At 42.7% G+C, this 13,379-nt stretch overlaps 1 protein-coding gene and 1 long non-coding RNA gene across 5 annotated transcripts in view; both read left to right on the plus strand.

Moving 5' to 3' along the window:
• The window catches only part of TMCO3 (transmembrane and coiled-coil domains 3), a 49,849-nt gene that overhangs the window by 9,190 nt on the left and 27,280 nt on the right, over positions 1-13,379 (plus strand). For all 4 annotated transcript variants that reach the window (XM_028526668.2, XM_028526666.2, XM_028526665.2 and 1 more), the window contains 3 exons: positions 299-490; positions 1,996-2,124; positions 6,065-6,157. In XM_028526668.2, the coding sequence (XP_028382469.1) occupies positions 299-490; positions 1,996-2,124; positions 6,065-6,157 (414 nt within the window). The remainder of the gene's footprint in view (positions 1-298; positions 491-1,995; positions 2,125-6,064; positions 6,158-13,379) is intronic.
• LOC118497407 lies at positions 6,164-12,800 on the plus strand. Its single transcript, XR_004899932.1, has 2 exons — positions 6,164-10,650; positions 12,457-12,800. It is a non-coding gene; the product is annotated as an uncharacterized LOC118497407 (long non-coding RNA).

Consider the following 13,379-nt stretch of genomic DNA (forward strand, 5'->3'; position numbering starts at 1 on the left):
GTTGTGAGCCAGAAAAGAGAGTGAAGACTAAATATATATTTATTAGTATACATCACAGTGTCACACTCTGAATTAGGTAAATTAGGTATTTAGAAGTAATAGAAATTTTAAACACTGCCTTCCTTAAAATCACTTTTTTGGTTGAAAAATTTTTTTAAATTCATGCTAACAAATATTTGTTGATCTTTCCTCACACTAAAAACATTCCTATCTTCTTCTGTACAGAATTTACTCTCTAAGACTTGAACTGGAAAACATTTTATTGGTTTTAAATACATAATATTGGCTATTCTTATAGGTCAAAGGGGTCAATTTTGAGGCAGTTCTGCGGGTAGAGGAAGAAGAGGCCAATTCCAAGCAAAATCTCACAAAGCGGGAAGTGGAGGATGACCTGGGTCTCAGCATGCTGATCGACTCGCAGAACAACCAGTATATTTTGACCAAGCCCAGAGACGCCACGATCCCACGTGCTGATCACCACTTCATAAAGGTAGTCCGTCTGCTCGCTGTGCTCTCGGAGTCGTGTGCTGGGCTCACTTCCCACCAATTCCCTGTCCTGTCTCCTGGTGTGCGTGTCAAGTGAGATCGAGCTCTGTTTTCCGAACATTGTGTTAGGGTGTGCAGCCCTCCTCCTAACAGATTCTACTAGAATTCCTTATGCTTTCTGTGACTTAAAACACTGTTTCTTAATTTTTAGTCTTTTCCCCATAAGAATAAATCATTTTAATATTTAAAATGAAAATTAATTTTGCTTTTGAGAGTTTGGAATACTTTTTGAGTTATACAATGGAATTAAAGCTTCAGCTGTCTAAAACTATTTTCACTGAAATAAAACTTTCTCATGAGTCAGAGAAGCTTTGGCTAAGGGATCACACGTGGCTGTATTTTGACACGGGGTGGTGGGGTGGGTGCAGTGTGAGAACGGTCTCCTCCAGCGGTGACTGGTGTTCCAGACTGAGTTGGATGCATATCTGTGGACTCTAAGGAAACCATTCTAGTGAGGGGATATAAAATTATTAACACCTTGAAGTAGATTCAAGTTATGGTTCAAGGTTATTGTTTGGATGTGGATGGAAATGAGGAATAGACTGTGAGTGACGAGGTCCAGCCTGCTGAGAGAAGGTTGGCGGGTTCCAGATACATCGTCAGGTCTCTAACAGAGCTCTCTGACCCTGGGATTTGTACAGGAGAAGAAACTCAGGTAACCCCCTGTTAGAGGTGGCGCCAGCATAGACAGGCTGAGAGGAAGATGAGTAATCCCCAAGGGCGACTGGGAGGGGCTGGTCCCCCTACCAGGACTCTGGAATCAACAGATAAACTCCGCAGATGAATCGCCTTCCTTAGTTATGGCTGGAATGGCACCGGGGAGGGGCTGAGTCTGCAAAATGAACTCATTAGTGCCCTCCAAGTGGGTGGGGTCTCCACTGTAAGTTACTCTCTCTCTTTTTTTTTTTTTTTACTTTTTTTTGTAATTAGTACGTGATTTCTGGGGAAATATTTTGAGACTATATGAATGTCCTGCTCTTTGTCAAACTTTCACCAGCAGTTTTAGCACCCATGATGAATCTTACCTGCATCAGTTATGACTATGGCACTTATAGTGACTTTGCATGGAGGGAAAACCAGTGTAGAAGGTAAGAAGTTAAACTAGGATGCCAGCTCTAAAGGTTTCCCAGAGCAGACAGCTAAATGGAGTCCCAGTACTCGGAATTCTTAGCCTGCTACCATGGGGATTAAGCAGAATAGACAAATTTTGCTAAATTTGGTAGACCCTTAGGAGCCAACTTCATCTGCTCTCAGATCCGTTCCGAGTGTTTCCAGCTTCTCGGTGGTACACAGCAGGGGAAGAATCCCTGTCCTCCGTTCCACTGTGTGTTCTCTGTTCCCTTTCAGTGAAATCAGGGTGCTGTCCTCGCCTGCCTTTTCCATCCACCAGCCCTTTCCTGCTAACTATTATCTTAAATTTCTGTGTTTCTTGTTTCTTTCTTGTGTTAGGACATTGTCACCATAGGAATGTTGTCTTTGCCCTGTGGCTGGCTCTGCACAGCAATAGGACTGCCCACCATGTTTGGTTACATCATCTGTGGGGTGCTTCTGGGGCCTTCAGGGCTGAACAGTATTAAGGTAAGAACACAACCTAATGATTTTACTGTCTCTTTGACAGAACACAAAAGAAACGTTCACAAAGACAAAAAATTTTTAAACTTGAATTAATGAAGATAACAGTTTCTTATAAACCATTTTATTTATTTACTTTTAGTTATTTTATTGTTCAATTACAGTTGTATTTTCTCCCTCCTCCCCCCACTCCAAACCCACCTCCCTCCTTTGCTTCCACCCTCCCACTTATAAACCATTTTAAAGAAGATGCCCTTTAAAGTTTCATAAGAAATCCCTAAGCTATAAAAAAGCCAGTTTATTCATTAATGAATGGGTGACTTGATTAGATAAAATAACCCTGATCATATCTTTAAATTATATTAGTTTTAAAGATTCTATTTCCAGTAATCTGATGGACTAGATTATTCAGAGACTGAAAGGAACTAAAAATGCTGGATTAAGTGTATTTTTTTAAAAGATTTTATGTATTTATTTTTAGAGAGGGAAGGGAGGGAGAAAGAGAGAGAGAGAAACATCAATGTGTGGTTGCTGGGGGTCATGGTCTGCAACCCAGGCATGTACCCTGACTGGGAATTGAACCTTGGACGCTTTGGTTTGCAGCCCGTGCTCAATCCACTGAGCTACGTCAGCCAGGGCTTGGATTAAGTGTATTTTTAAAAAAATTCTTAATACAGCCCTGACTGGTGTGGCTCAGTGGATTGAGCCCTAGCCTGTGAACTGAAGTCACCGATTCGATTCCCAGACAGGGCACATACCTGGGTTGTGGGCCAGGTCCCTGGGCCCAGGGTGCTTGAGAGGCAACTGATCAGTGTTTCTCTCACATATCCATGTTTCTCTCCCTCTCTTTATCCCTCCCTTACCTGAAAATAAATTTTTTAAAAAAAGGTTTCTGTTAGAGAACTTTAAAATTTAAAAAAAAAATTCTTAATACAATGAAAGACTAATAAAGTAGTGAGGGATTATCAAGCCTAAATGTAGGGTCTTGTGAGAACCCCAAGAGACAGTGAGGCGCTGGGGCTGTTTTGGCTGGAGGCTGTTTGCCAAACAAATTGAGGTGAGCTTCATTTTATACTGACAGCACTTTTTGACATTAAGGAAGGGTCCCAGCATTTTTTCAGCTTCAGAATTTTTCATTTAAGTATGCACAATTCAGACAAAATAGGAGGAAAAGAATGCCAAGAATAATTGTCATGAGCCCACACAGAAGGAACAATGTAGGATGGTGGAGAAATAAGCAACAGAATTTTCAAACCTCACTGATGGTTTGAAGGTGGATAGAACAGGAGAAGGCAAGCGGGGGAGAGCTGTGGATTGCACCACTTGCAGCCTCATTTCCTTATTGCCGATTAACACGCCTGTACCAGGTCAGGAGGCCCTCTGTGACTGCCCCGGACTGGAAAACCGAAGGAGAGGGTATGAAGATATCATCACACCAAAGTAAACACTAGACAGGATTAGCCAGGTGAGAAGCTGGGCTCAGCCATTTCAGGCAAAAGCCTGGAACCTCAGTGAGTGGTAGAATAGCTAACCAATGTGGGAGCTCCCTCATGGGCTGGGGTCTGGGCTCACCTTGGCAGGGTGGCCTGTGGGAAGAATGGTTTTAATTTAATTTTTGAACAGGTAATGTTCTCATGATCGAAAACAATAAAAACTATAACTGAAAAATCTCTTCCTGTTCATGTCCATTTCCCCCTTTCCAGAGTATTTGCAAGCAATAGCAAATACAAGTATTTTCTCAGTTTTCTTTTTTTTCTTAACAGCAATAGTAGCTCACAAGCAAAGAATTAAGGCTAAATAGCTAGGTAATAGATACAATTAGATACTATAAATACTACAGTGTTTTTTATCTTCACCCAAGGACATGCCTGTTGATTTTAGACCCAGGGAAAGGAGGGAGAAGGGGAGGGAGAGAAACACTGATCAGTTGTCTCTTGCATGCAGTGAACCTTCAATCCAGGCATGTGTCCTGACTGGGAATTGAACTGGCACCCTTTTGGTTCACAGAAGAATGGTCCAACCAACTGAGCCACACCAGCCAGGGCTAAATATTATAATTCTTTTTTTTTTAAACAAGGTTTTTCTTTTTTAGATTTTATTTATTTATCCATTTCTAGAGAGGGAAGAGAGGGAGAAAGAGAGAGAGAGAAACATCAATGTGTGGTTGCTGGGGGTCATGGCCTGCAACACAGGCATGTGCCCCGACTGGGAATCAAACCTGAGACACTTTGGTTCGCAGCCCGCGCTCAATCCACTGAGCTATGCCAGCCAGGGCTAAATATTATAATTCTTAATAAATCAGCTATACGTGGAAAAATAACGTAATTACAGTTAATCGATATAAAAATGCAGGGACACACTAGCTAATAATGGGAGGGAGGTAATGGAGGAAGTGTAATTGTACCAAAATGCTTATCTTTTCCCAGGAGGAAGTTGATAGGCTTTTATTTATTGACTTGAGAAGTGTAGATTTAAGTACGTTACTTTGAAGTCATAAGTTACAGCCTGATTTTTTTAATGGAAGAAAAGTAAAAGAAAAAATAAAAGCAGTAAGGAAACATAAAAACCAGAAGACATAAAATAAAAGAAGTAAGAACAGTTATTTCTTATAACAATAAATGTAGCTGGAGTAAACTTTTCTATTAAGAGATACAGGTTTGCAGATGGTATGGGAGGAGTACAATAAAGATTGAGTAAAAATAAAGCAACTAAGAAAGGTTGAGAGTGAAAGGAGAAAAGATACAGTAAAAAGAGGTAAGAATTCGTAATGTTTGCAGCTGACAAACCGAGTAAGTGTGCTGGGGTCAGGACAGCGAGATACACGAGAGTCCGTGTTTTGTTTTCAGATGTTCAGGGAACATTTAAAACAATTGAACAGTTAGTGGCCACAGTGGGAACCTCAACTGTAAATAATATAAATAATACCAAATATAGTAGTATAAACCATTCTGTACTGTAGTGTAATAGTATTAAAAATAAATAGAAAATGCCACAGTGAGATATCACCTCACACCTGTCAGAATGGCTATCATCAATAAATCAACAAACAACAAGTGTTCGTGAGGATGTGGAGAAAAGGAAACCCTCGTGCACTGTTGGTGGGAATGCAGACTGGTGCAGCCACTGTGGAAAACAGTATGGAGACACCTCAAAAAATTAAAAATGGAACTGCTTATGATCCAGTGATTCCACCTCTGGGAATATATCTGAAGAAGCCTCAAAAACTAATCCAAAAGAACATATGCACCGTACATTCACTGTAGCACTATTTACAACAGCCAAGATTTGGAAGCAGCTCAGGTTCTGAGTAGAGAAGTGGATGAAAAAGCTGTGAAGGCCTGGATGGACCTGGGGAGAGTATTATGTAAGCCAAGTGAAATACTATATGATTTCACTTATATATGGAATCTAGTGAACAGAGTAAACTACAAAACAAAAAATAAATAGCAAATGAAGGACCAAAGGAAACAGAGAACATAAGAACATTGTACATCGAGATCTGTGGAATGTGACCAAATGTGGTACTCTAGAGAAAGTTTATATAGCTAGTCATATGGAAACACGAATAAGAGTGACCCACTCTAAATTAACTCATCGTTAAACTCAGGTTTGATGCCTCTGTATCCCCCAAACAAAGCTAAAGAAAGGAGCTATGGAAGATAACAGAGGGGCATTAGTGAACTTGAAAACAGGTGAATTCCTGAGCTAGTTCCTAGAAAATAAAACAACTATTTCTCCAGTTAAGAAAAAAGAAAAAAAAAAAACAACTATAATCAGTAAATCCAGATTATCTCAGATATAGAGGAAAGAATTACTTGTTTTAAAAATATACTGTGCTTTTTTTGGGACAGTCCCACTGAGTATGTTAGTTCAAGATTGTTCGGTTAAGTGCACTCAATATGCCAAATATTAAATTATATGGTTTTAATATTTTCTTGTTTTTCAGTCTATTGTACAAGTGGAGACATTAGGAGAATTTGGTGTGTTCTTCACTCTTTTTCTTGTTGGCTTAGAGTTTTCCCCAGAAAAACTGAGAAAGGTAAGGACATCAGTCTGTGTTATTGCCCCCGAGGTAACATAGCATGGTTTCGGTGTATTTACTTTTAACATTTGTTCATGCTTGGCTGTCAAATGAAATATTTTTAGAATGGAACATGATGTTTTAGTTTGATATTAATTTTGGAACCTAAATTTTAAAAAATTAAAAATGTTAGAAAAAGTGGAAATTCGGTGAATAAATGGAATTAGCTATCACATGGCTAATTCCAGCAAAGGTCTGAGAAATAATACACTTGAACTTTAAAGTATGGGTCCCTCCAAGAAGGTCCAAAATTGTTAGAGGCTGAAATATCATAGGTATTGAATATTCAGTGTGTTACTCTAGAAAAAATTTACTAATCCTAAATAAGCAGCAAATTTTTATTTTATTCTGTCGCTGTTAAATGAAAATATTTGAAAGATTAATAACAGGACTATGTATTTGAATAGATAGTAAAATAAAGGCAGCAACAGTTGCTTTATATAAATTTGTTTGCTTTTACAATGATTACTTTGCGTGCTAAAGTGTTCCAGGGTAGAAAGTGAGTTGAGCTGGAGCAAACACACCACAGAAGAACAAAACAGCAGATTAACAAGCTGGTGGGGAGGGGAGGGAAATGAAAGGAATGCTACTGGCTGCAAAAAAACCCCCAAAACTGGTACCAGTTAAAACCAGGCACCATTTGCCTACCAGTGTTAGCTAGAATGCTAGACTCACGTGAGCACGGGGTTTTTTAATGACTATAAGGGGTGATAGATATGCATTCTTGCACCGGGTTAATGACAGTTGCTACTGGAACGCCCTTTTTGGAGAGCAGTCTAGCCATTTGACGTAAGAGCCTTAATCTGTTCATATCTTTTAACCTAATAGTTCTGCTCCTGGGTTTCTGTCCAAAGGAAAGACTCAAATATAAGGTTTTTTTTTTAAAAAAAATTAACCCACAAAAGGTTTTCAGCTCCTCATTACAGCATTTTTATAAAAGATTAGAAGCAACCTGAGTATCTGATGGTTAAACTACGATATAACTACTTGGTGGAATATTGTGTAGCCATTAAAAATATAAGAACATGTAGTAACAAAGAATAATATGTTAAAATGCTAAATTTAATAAGAAAAAAAATGAGCATATAGCATGACCATGGCAATCGCAAAGGAGCCCAACGCACAGGAAAAAGCAGCAGGAAATAGTGTACCAAGTAACCGTGGATGGCTTCCTTTTCTTCTCCATATTTCTCAGATTTTTTGTCATAACCCATATGTATTTTTTATGATAAGGAAAAATAAGCTCGTCATTTAAAGTCTTGTGTTGCTCTCAGGGAGTAACTAACATCACTTTGCCGACCTCTTTTCCCAGTCGTCTCCTTAGTGCATCCTGTTGTTCCTTCTTGACCTTGTTCCCTTTGGCCTCATTGTTTTCTGTTGAAAGCTCCATCTGTCCATCTACTGATCACTCTCACTTCCTTTAAATACTTCTCAAGGTATGCCTTTTCATAAAGCATTCTGAATTACTTCAGCGTTCTCTCTGGGTACTTTTATATCTTTTTTACATGGTTCTGGTGTGATAGCCTCCATACATTAATATCTGAATCCAAAGTCTAAAGAAAATCGGCCACCTTCCTGGGTCCTGAAGGAAAGTGACCACGTCCTTCCTGTTGATCCTGTTGAGGCCTGTGGTGGGTGGGGTGGAAGGAAGGCAGCCTGGGCGATGAGGGCCTCCAGGCTCTCCAAAGGAGCCGGGAGCCCACGCAGGACACCGTGTTGGTGCGGCTCCGGGAATGTGCGGGGCCTGTTTCTCGGCGCAGCACAGGCTCGTCTGGGTTCCTGCGTGTGTTCAGTTTAGAGCAGTTCACGGCAAACGGCAACGGCTCCCTCATGGTTGGAGCAAAGAGGGGCCGAGGCCTGGCTCTCCATCGACCAGCATCACCGTCTCTGCAAGGTGCCTCATGTCTTGGGCGCCACTGATGGATTTAGAAAATTAAAGTTTCTTCCAGCTTTAAGTTTTTATAATTTATATTTTCTCCACTGTAGTATTCAGTGTTATACAGGACAATAATGATAATACAACACAATGTTAACATCATTTTCAGTATAAAAGCCGTGTACCTTTATCAGTTTACACTTGGTGAAGCAGCTTTTGGGAGGGCTCAGGAAGGAAGATTTGCGTCATGTAAGCCTGGTAAGTGTTGTGCTGTCTGGTAAGTGGGAGGGCACACACTCAGTGACTTTGGGCGTGTTCTTTATGTCTTCTGTGGGGTGAGCTGAGGTCTGTACTGGCCATTCAGCTCTGACAGGGGTCCTCACTGACCAAGCGCAGGGAGCCTTGGCTGCTGCCCCCTTGTGGCAGCCCTGAAACTTGACATGCACCGGGAATGCATCGTATCCCTTTCCAGGCCCACGGGCTCCGATTGCAGAGGATTTGTATCTTCCTGGTCAACTACATTACTGACACGTTTTTAAAAAGTTTCTCAGACATGAGTAACGGGCAAAACCATGGAGCCCCTGGAATGACTCGTGTAATCGCTCTCCTGCTCTCTGGGTTGGTTGCCCATGTGTCCCTGTCATGGCAGAAAATTGTTGAATAGGGCTTTTGAAATGTTAGTAATTGCTGGAAGGCCCCGCTTAGCTCTTCTCTGAAGTATTCTAAATGTCTGACTAGAAACTATATGAAAAACACCGAAGTCTAAAGACGACGTCTTCCTCGACACCGAGGAAGGCGGTCTCCCTGTTCTGCCCGCGGCACCATCGACTGTCGACGTCATTTCCTCATAAGTCGCCCTCCACTGCCTCACTTCCTTCTTCCAGCTTCACTTACACTGTTCTCCTAGTTTTGTATCACAGCAGTTCATCCGTTTTTGTCTCTCTGAATAGATTATAAAATAATCGGAGGCAAAAGTTGTACTTTCTTCTCTTTTATTCCTTATTTGTTCTCCCAACAAACATTTGTTGAGTATGATGTTCCAGACACTCTGGTAGCTTCTCAGTGGAAGGCAGTGTATACAGTCAACTTGGTCCCTGCCCTTTTGGGCTTATATTTGGGGGCTTTGAAAGGAAGTGTGGGAGTTGTGAACAGAAATCCTAGGAAAGGAAAGAGGAAAGCAGAACTCAAGAGGGTGTGCAGGTGCTTGTGTGTGCATCTGAGCATGGGGTCCAGATGCACAGGGAGCAGGGCCTTGGTGGAGGCAATTCTCCGGTCAGTGCTTCCCAGACTCTGATGTCTGAGGAATTGTCTGGGGCTCCTGCTGAACCGGAGCCACTGCTGTGGGCAGCCTGAGGGCCTGCGTCTGAGGGTGAGACACTCTGGTCCAGGGCCCCACATTGAACACGAAGTTTCTAAAGGACACTCCCCGGAGTCTTTTCTGTCATCCCCTCCACACCTTGCTTCTCAGGCTCAAAGGATTCCAGTCCTTCAGGCCAAGGTGCAGCAGGACACCAGATAATAAAGTCAAAGGCTTACTCTGGTAATAACCTCAAAAATTGTTTTAGTCTCACCTTTCTCTATGGATGTGGAAACTAAAGAAGAGATTGTTACCTACCCAAGGTGCACAGCAAGCTGGTAACAGGTTCAAGCCTGAGCTTTAGGTATCCCTTGTAGGCAGGAATATGCTATTTGAGAGCTAACACGACTTACAGAAGGGACTACCTACTACCTGTGAACCCTAAAACCCGACATGCCCGGCCTCCTTAGTTGCTGCAGCTGACTGTGTGGGTCTTCTCTGGTCCTTCATCATTTGTTAGCTCATCTATACAGGAAGAGGAAGAATGATTAGGAAGAGATACGTTTTATGATAACATCACTGCCAAACATGCGAAGTTGAGGCATGAAATTTGAACTACTGAGGAGCAGCCATTGGGAGCTAACTTCTGCCCTTCTGGAAGGAGAGAGTGGGGCCCGAGCTGGCCATTGTCACAGGGCAAAAGACAGATTTGACTCTGCGTTGAGGGCCAAGCACTCAGTTCAATTACTCTTTTAGTCTCCCACCAGTCAGGACTTGATGGCATTGGGAGGCTCCTGTAATTCATTTCTGGAAGTTAGAAAATTCCGTGGTAGACCAGTAGGCTGCCAGCTGGTCATAGCTCTAGGGAGGCCCAGGGTGTGCCTCTGCTTGTTTGCCACAGTAGGAAATCAAGACTGGCCTCAGGAAGAACCTCCCAGCTGTCCTGATTCCCAAGGAAAATGTCATTGGTTTTGCAAGAAGTGTTGCTTTTTACCAAGAACCAGAGCAGGGGAGGGAAAAGCTCACATCCTCTACAGTACCTGAAGGTGAGTAGGTGTGTTGAGGCACAGATGAGGCTGGCCAGCTGGTGGGGCCTCAGAATGTTTGCCTTTGACTTCACTGCCCCAGAGCTGTGCTGAGCTCTGCATCTCCTGCCCCCTCTCTGGGTCCCCACGAGCTCTTTTGGTCGAGGGCCTGGGAGGGAATCAGTTTTGATTGGGAGGGTGCAGTGAGGTGAAAATGAACAAGTGCTTTAACATAGACTAGGATGAGTTTGAGGTTAACTTCTTTTTTTCTTTTTTTTAATATATTTTATTGATTATGCTATTACAGTTGTCCCATTTCCCCCCCTTCACTCCCCTCCACCCTGTACACCCTCTCCCACCCACATTCCCCCATTTAGTTCATGTCCATGTGTCATACTTATAAGTTCTTTAGCTTCTACATTTCCCATACTATCTTTACCCTCCCCCTATCTATTTTCAACCTACAATCTATGCTTATACTCTGTACCTTTTCCCCCTCTCTCCTCCTCCCACTTCCCTGTTGCTAACCCTCTATGTGATCTCCATTTCTGTGGTTCTGTTCCTGTTCTAGTTGTTTGCTTAGTTTCTTTTGGTTTTGCTTTAGGTGTGGTTGTTAATAATTGTGAGTTTGCTGTCCTTTTACTATACATGTTTTTTTTTAATCTTCTTTTCTTAAATAAGTCCCTTTAACATTTCATATAATAAGGGCTTGGTGATGATGAACTCCTTTAACTTGACCTTATCTGAGAAGTACTTTATCTGCCCTTCCATTCTAAATGAGAGCTTTGCTGGATAGAGTAGTCTGGGATATAGGTCCTTGTCTTTCATGACTTGGAATATTTCTTTACAGCCCCTTCTTGCCTGTAAGGTCCCTTTTGAGAAATCAGCTGACAGTCTGATGGGAACTCCTTTGTAGGTGACTGTCCCCTTATCTCTTGCTGCTTCTAGGATTCTCTCCTTCATTTTTACCTTAGCTAATGTACTTATGATGTGCCTTGGTGTGTTTCTTCTTGGGTCCAACTTCTTTGGGGCTCTCTGAGCTTCCTGGATTTCCTGGAAGTCTATTTCCTTTGCCAGAATGGGGAAGTTCTCCTTTATTATTTGTTCAAATACGTTTTTAATCTGTTGCTCTACCTCTTCCCCTTCTGGTACCCCTATAATTCGGATGTTGGAACGTTTAAAGATGTCCTGGAAGTTCCTAAGCTTCTCCTCATTTTTTTGAATTCTTATTTCTTCATTATTTCCTGTTTGGTTTCTTTTTTCTTCCTTCTGGTCCACTCTGTTGTTTTGAGTCCCAGTTTCCTTCTCATCACTGTTGGTTCTCTGTGCATCTTCCTTCATCTCTTTTATGGTAACCTGCATTTTCTCATCTAATTTGCGCCCAAAATCAACCAATTCTGTGAGCTTCCTGATCACCAGTGTTTTGAACTGTGCATCTGATAGGTTAGCTATTTCTTGGTTGCTCAAAAGGATGAGTTCTGGGGCACTGATTTGTTCTTCTATTTGAGCCATTGCTCTCTCTTTTTTTCCCCCTGTCTGGTCGCTCTTGTTACGGTGAGGGGCGGAGCCTTAGGTGTTCACCAGGGCTGGGCACCCCAGTCGCTAGGTTGTGACGTTGTATGTGGGGGCAGAGGCAGGGGCGGGAGGGAACAATGGCAGCAGCCCCACTCTCCTGGGATCTCAGTCCCTTCCTGGGGATCCTGGGCTGTGCGCTCTGTCCTGGTCCACAATTGCAGCCTCACTGGGTCCGCCAGTTGCCGCTTGCGTACTCAGGGTCCACCCGCTGTGCGCCCCAGATGGCTTACTCGCTCCCGGTTGCCTTAGGTGCCCAGCTCTCCCCGAACTCCGCACGCTGCGTCCTGCGCGCTCGTCTCCACCCCTCTTACCGGTCTGGATGAATGGATCTACTTCAACTTCTTGGCTGTCCGACTTCCATTCAGATAAATTCTCTGTCAGTTCTGGGTGTTATTCTGCCTCTAAATTGTTGTTGTTCCAATCTTGGTTGTGCATGGAGGTACGGTACGTTCACCTATGCCTCCATCTTGCTGGAAGATCCGAGGTTAACTTCTTTTGTTAATATGTAATACTCATATTTGTGTAAATATCAATAGTTTTTATTATGTTGTCTGTTCAACTAGATTGAAAACCACAGAAGGTTAGGATCAAACCTGGTTTTTCACATTTTCCATTGTGTTTAGTGCTGTGCTAAGTGCGTACCAAGGTGTCTAATCAATATTTGTTTGATTGCCAACCAGTGCTGCCTGGGTTTATGTCCTGATGTTGACTTCCATGGGACCCTGGTCAAGTCACCCAGTCTCTGACTGGTCTTCAGTGTTTTCATCTAGAAATGGGGGAGGCAGTGATATCCACCTCCAAGGTGTGTTCTGAGGATTAAATTATAAGCATGCAGATATATCTAGAGAGAGATGTGTGCTTGTTACAGAACACAACAAGGGGGGCCTGGGATGATATACTATTATTGAAAGAGGGCCCCGGGTCCATTATGTCCGCTGCCAGAGGAAAGACGTCTCTCAGTGCCAGAGATTTGTGAAAAGGAAAGGAAATGTTTATTTAATGCTATACAAACTTAAAGTAGTGACCTAATGTCTTTACCAAAATCCCAAAGTCCCTTAAAACACCCATAAACAGACACAGTCCTTCCTTCCTTCCCCCTTTGCCCAGTCCAGAGTACTGTATCTCAGGAAAGGAAATAGAAGTCCATGGCTTAGGTAGTCCTCTGGTTCTTCCCAGTTAGTACTCCCTCTCGACTGGGAGACCTCCCTGGGTTCCCAGCACCCTCAGCTGAGTCGCCAGGATCTCTGCTAAAACCAGGTGGTGGTTCCCCCTTCTAAAGCTGTGGGGGTCCCCACTCTGCCAGGCCGTGTGGTTCTCTCCTCAGGGCTGCCGCATGGTTCTCTTCTCAGGGCTGCAGGAGTCTCCACTCTATCACGTCCGTGTACTTCTCCTCGCAGGGCTGCGCAT

Source organism: Phyllostomus discolor, chromosome 11 (assembly GCF_004126475.2).
Source record: "Phyllostomus discolor isolate MPI-MPIP mPhyDis1 chromosome 11, mPhyDis1.pri.v3, whole genome shotgun sequence".
NCBI classification, from domain to species: domain Eukaryota; kingdom Metazoa; phylum Chordata; class Mammalia; order Chiroptera; family Phyllostomidae; genus Phyllostomus; species Phyllostomus discolor.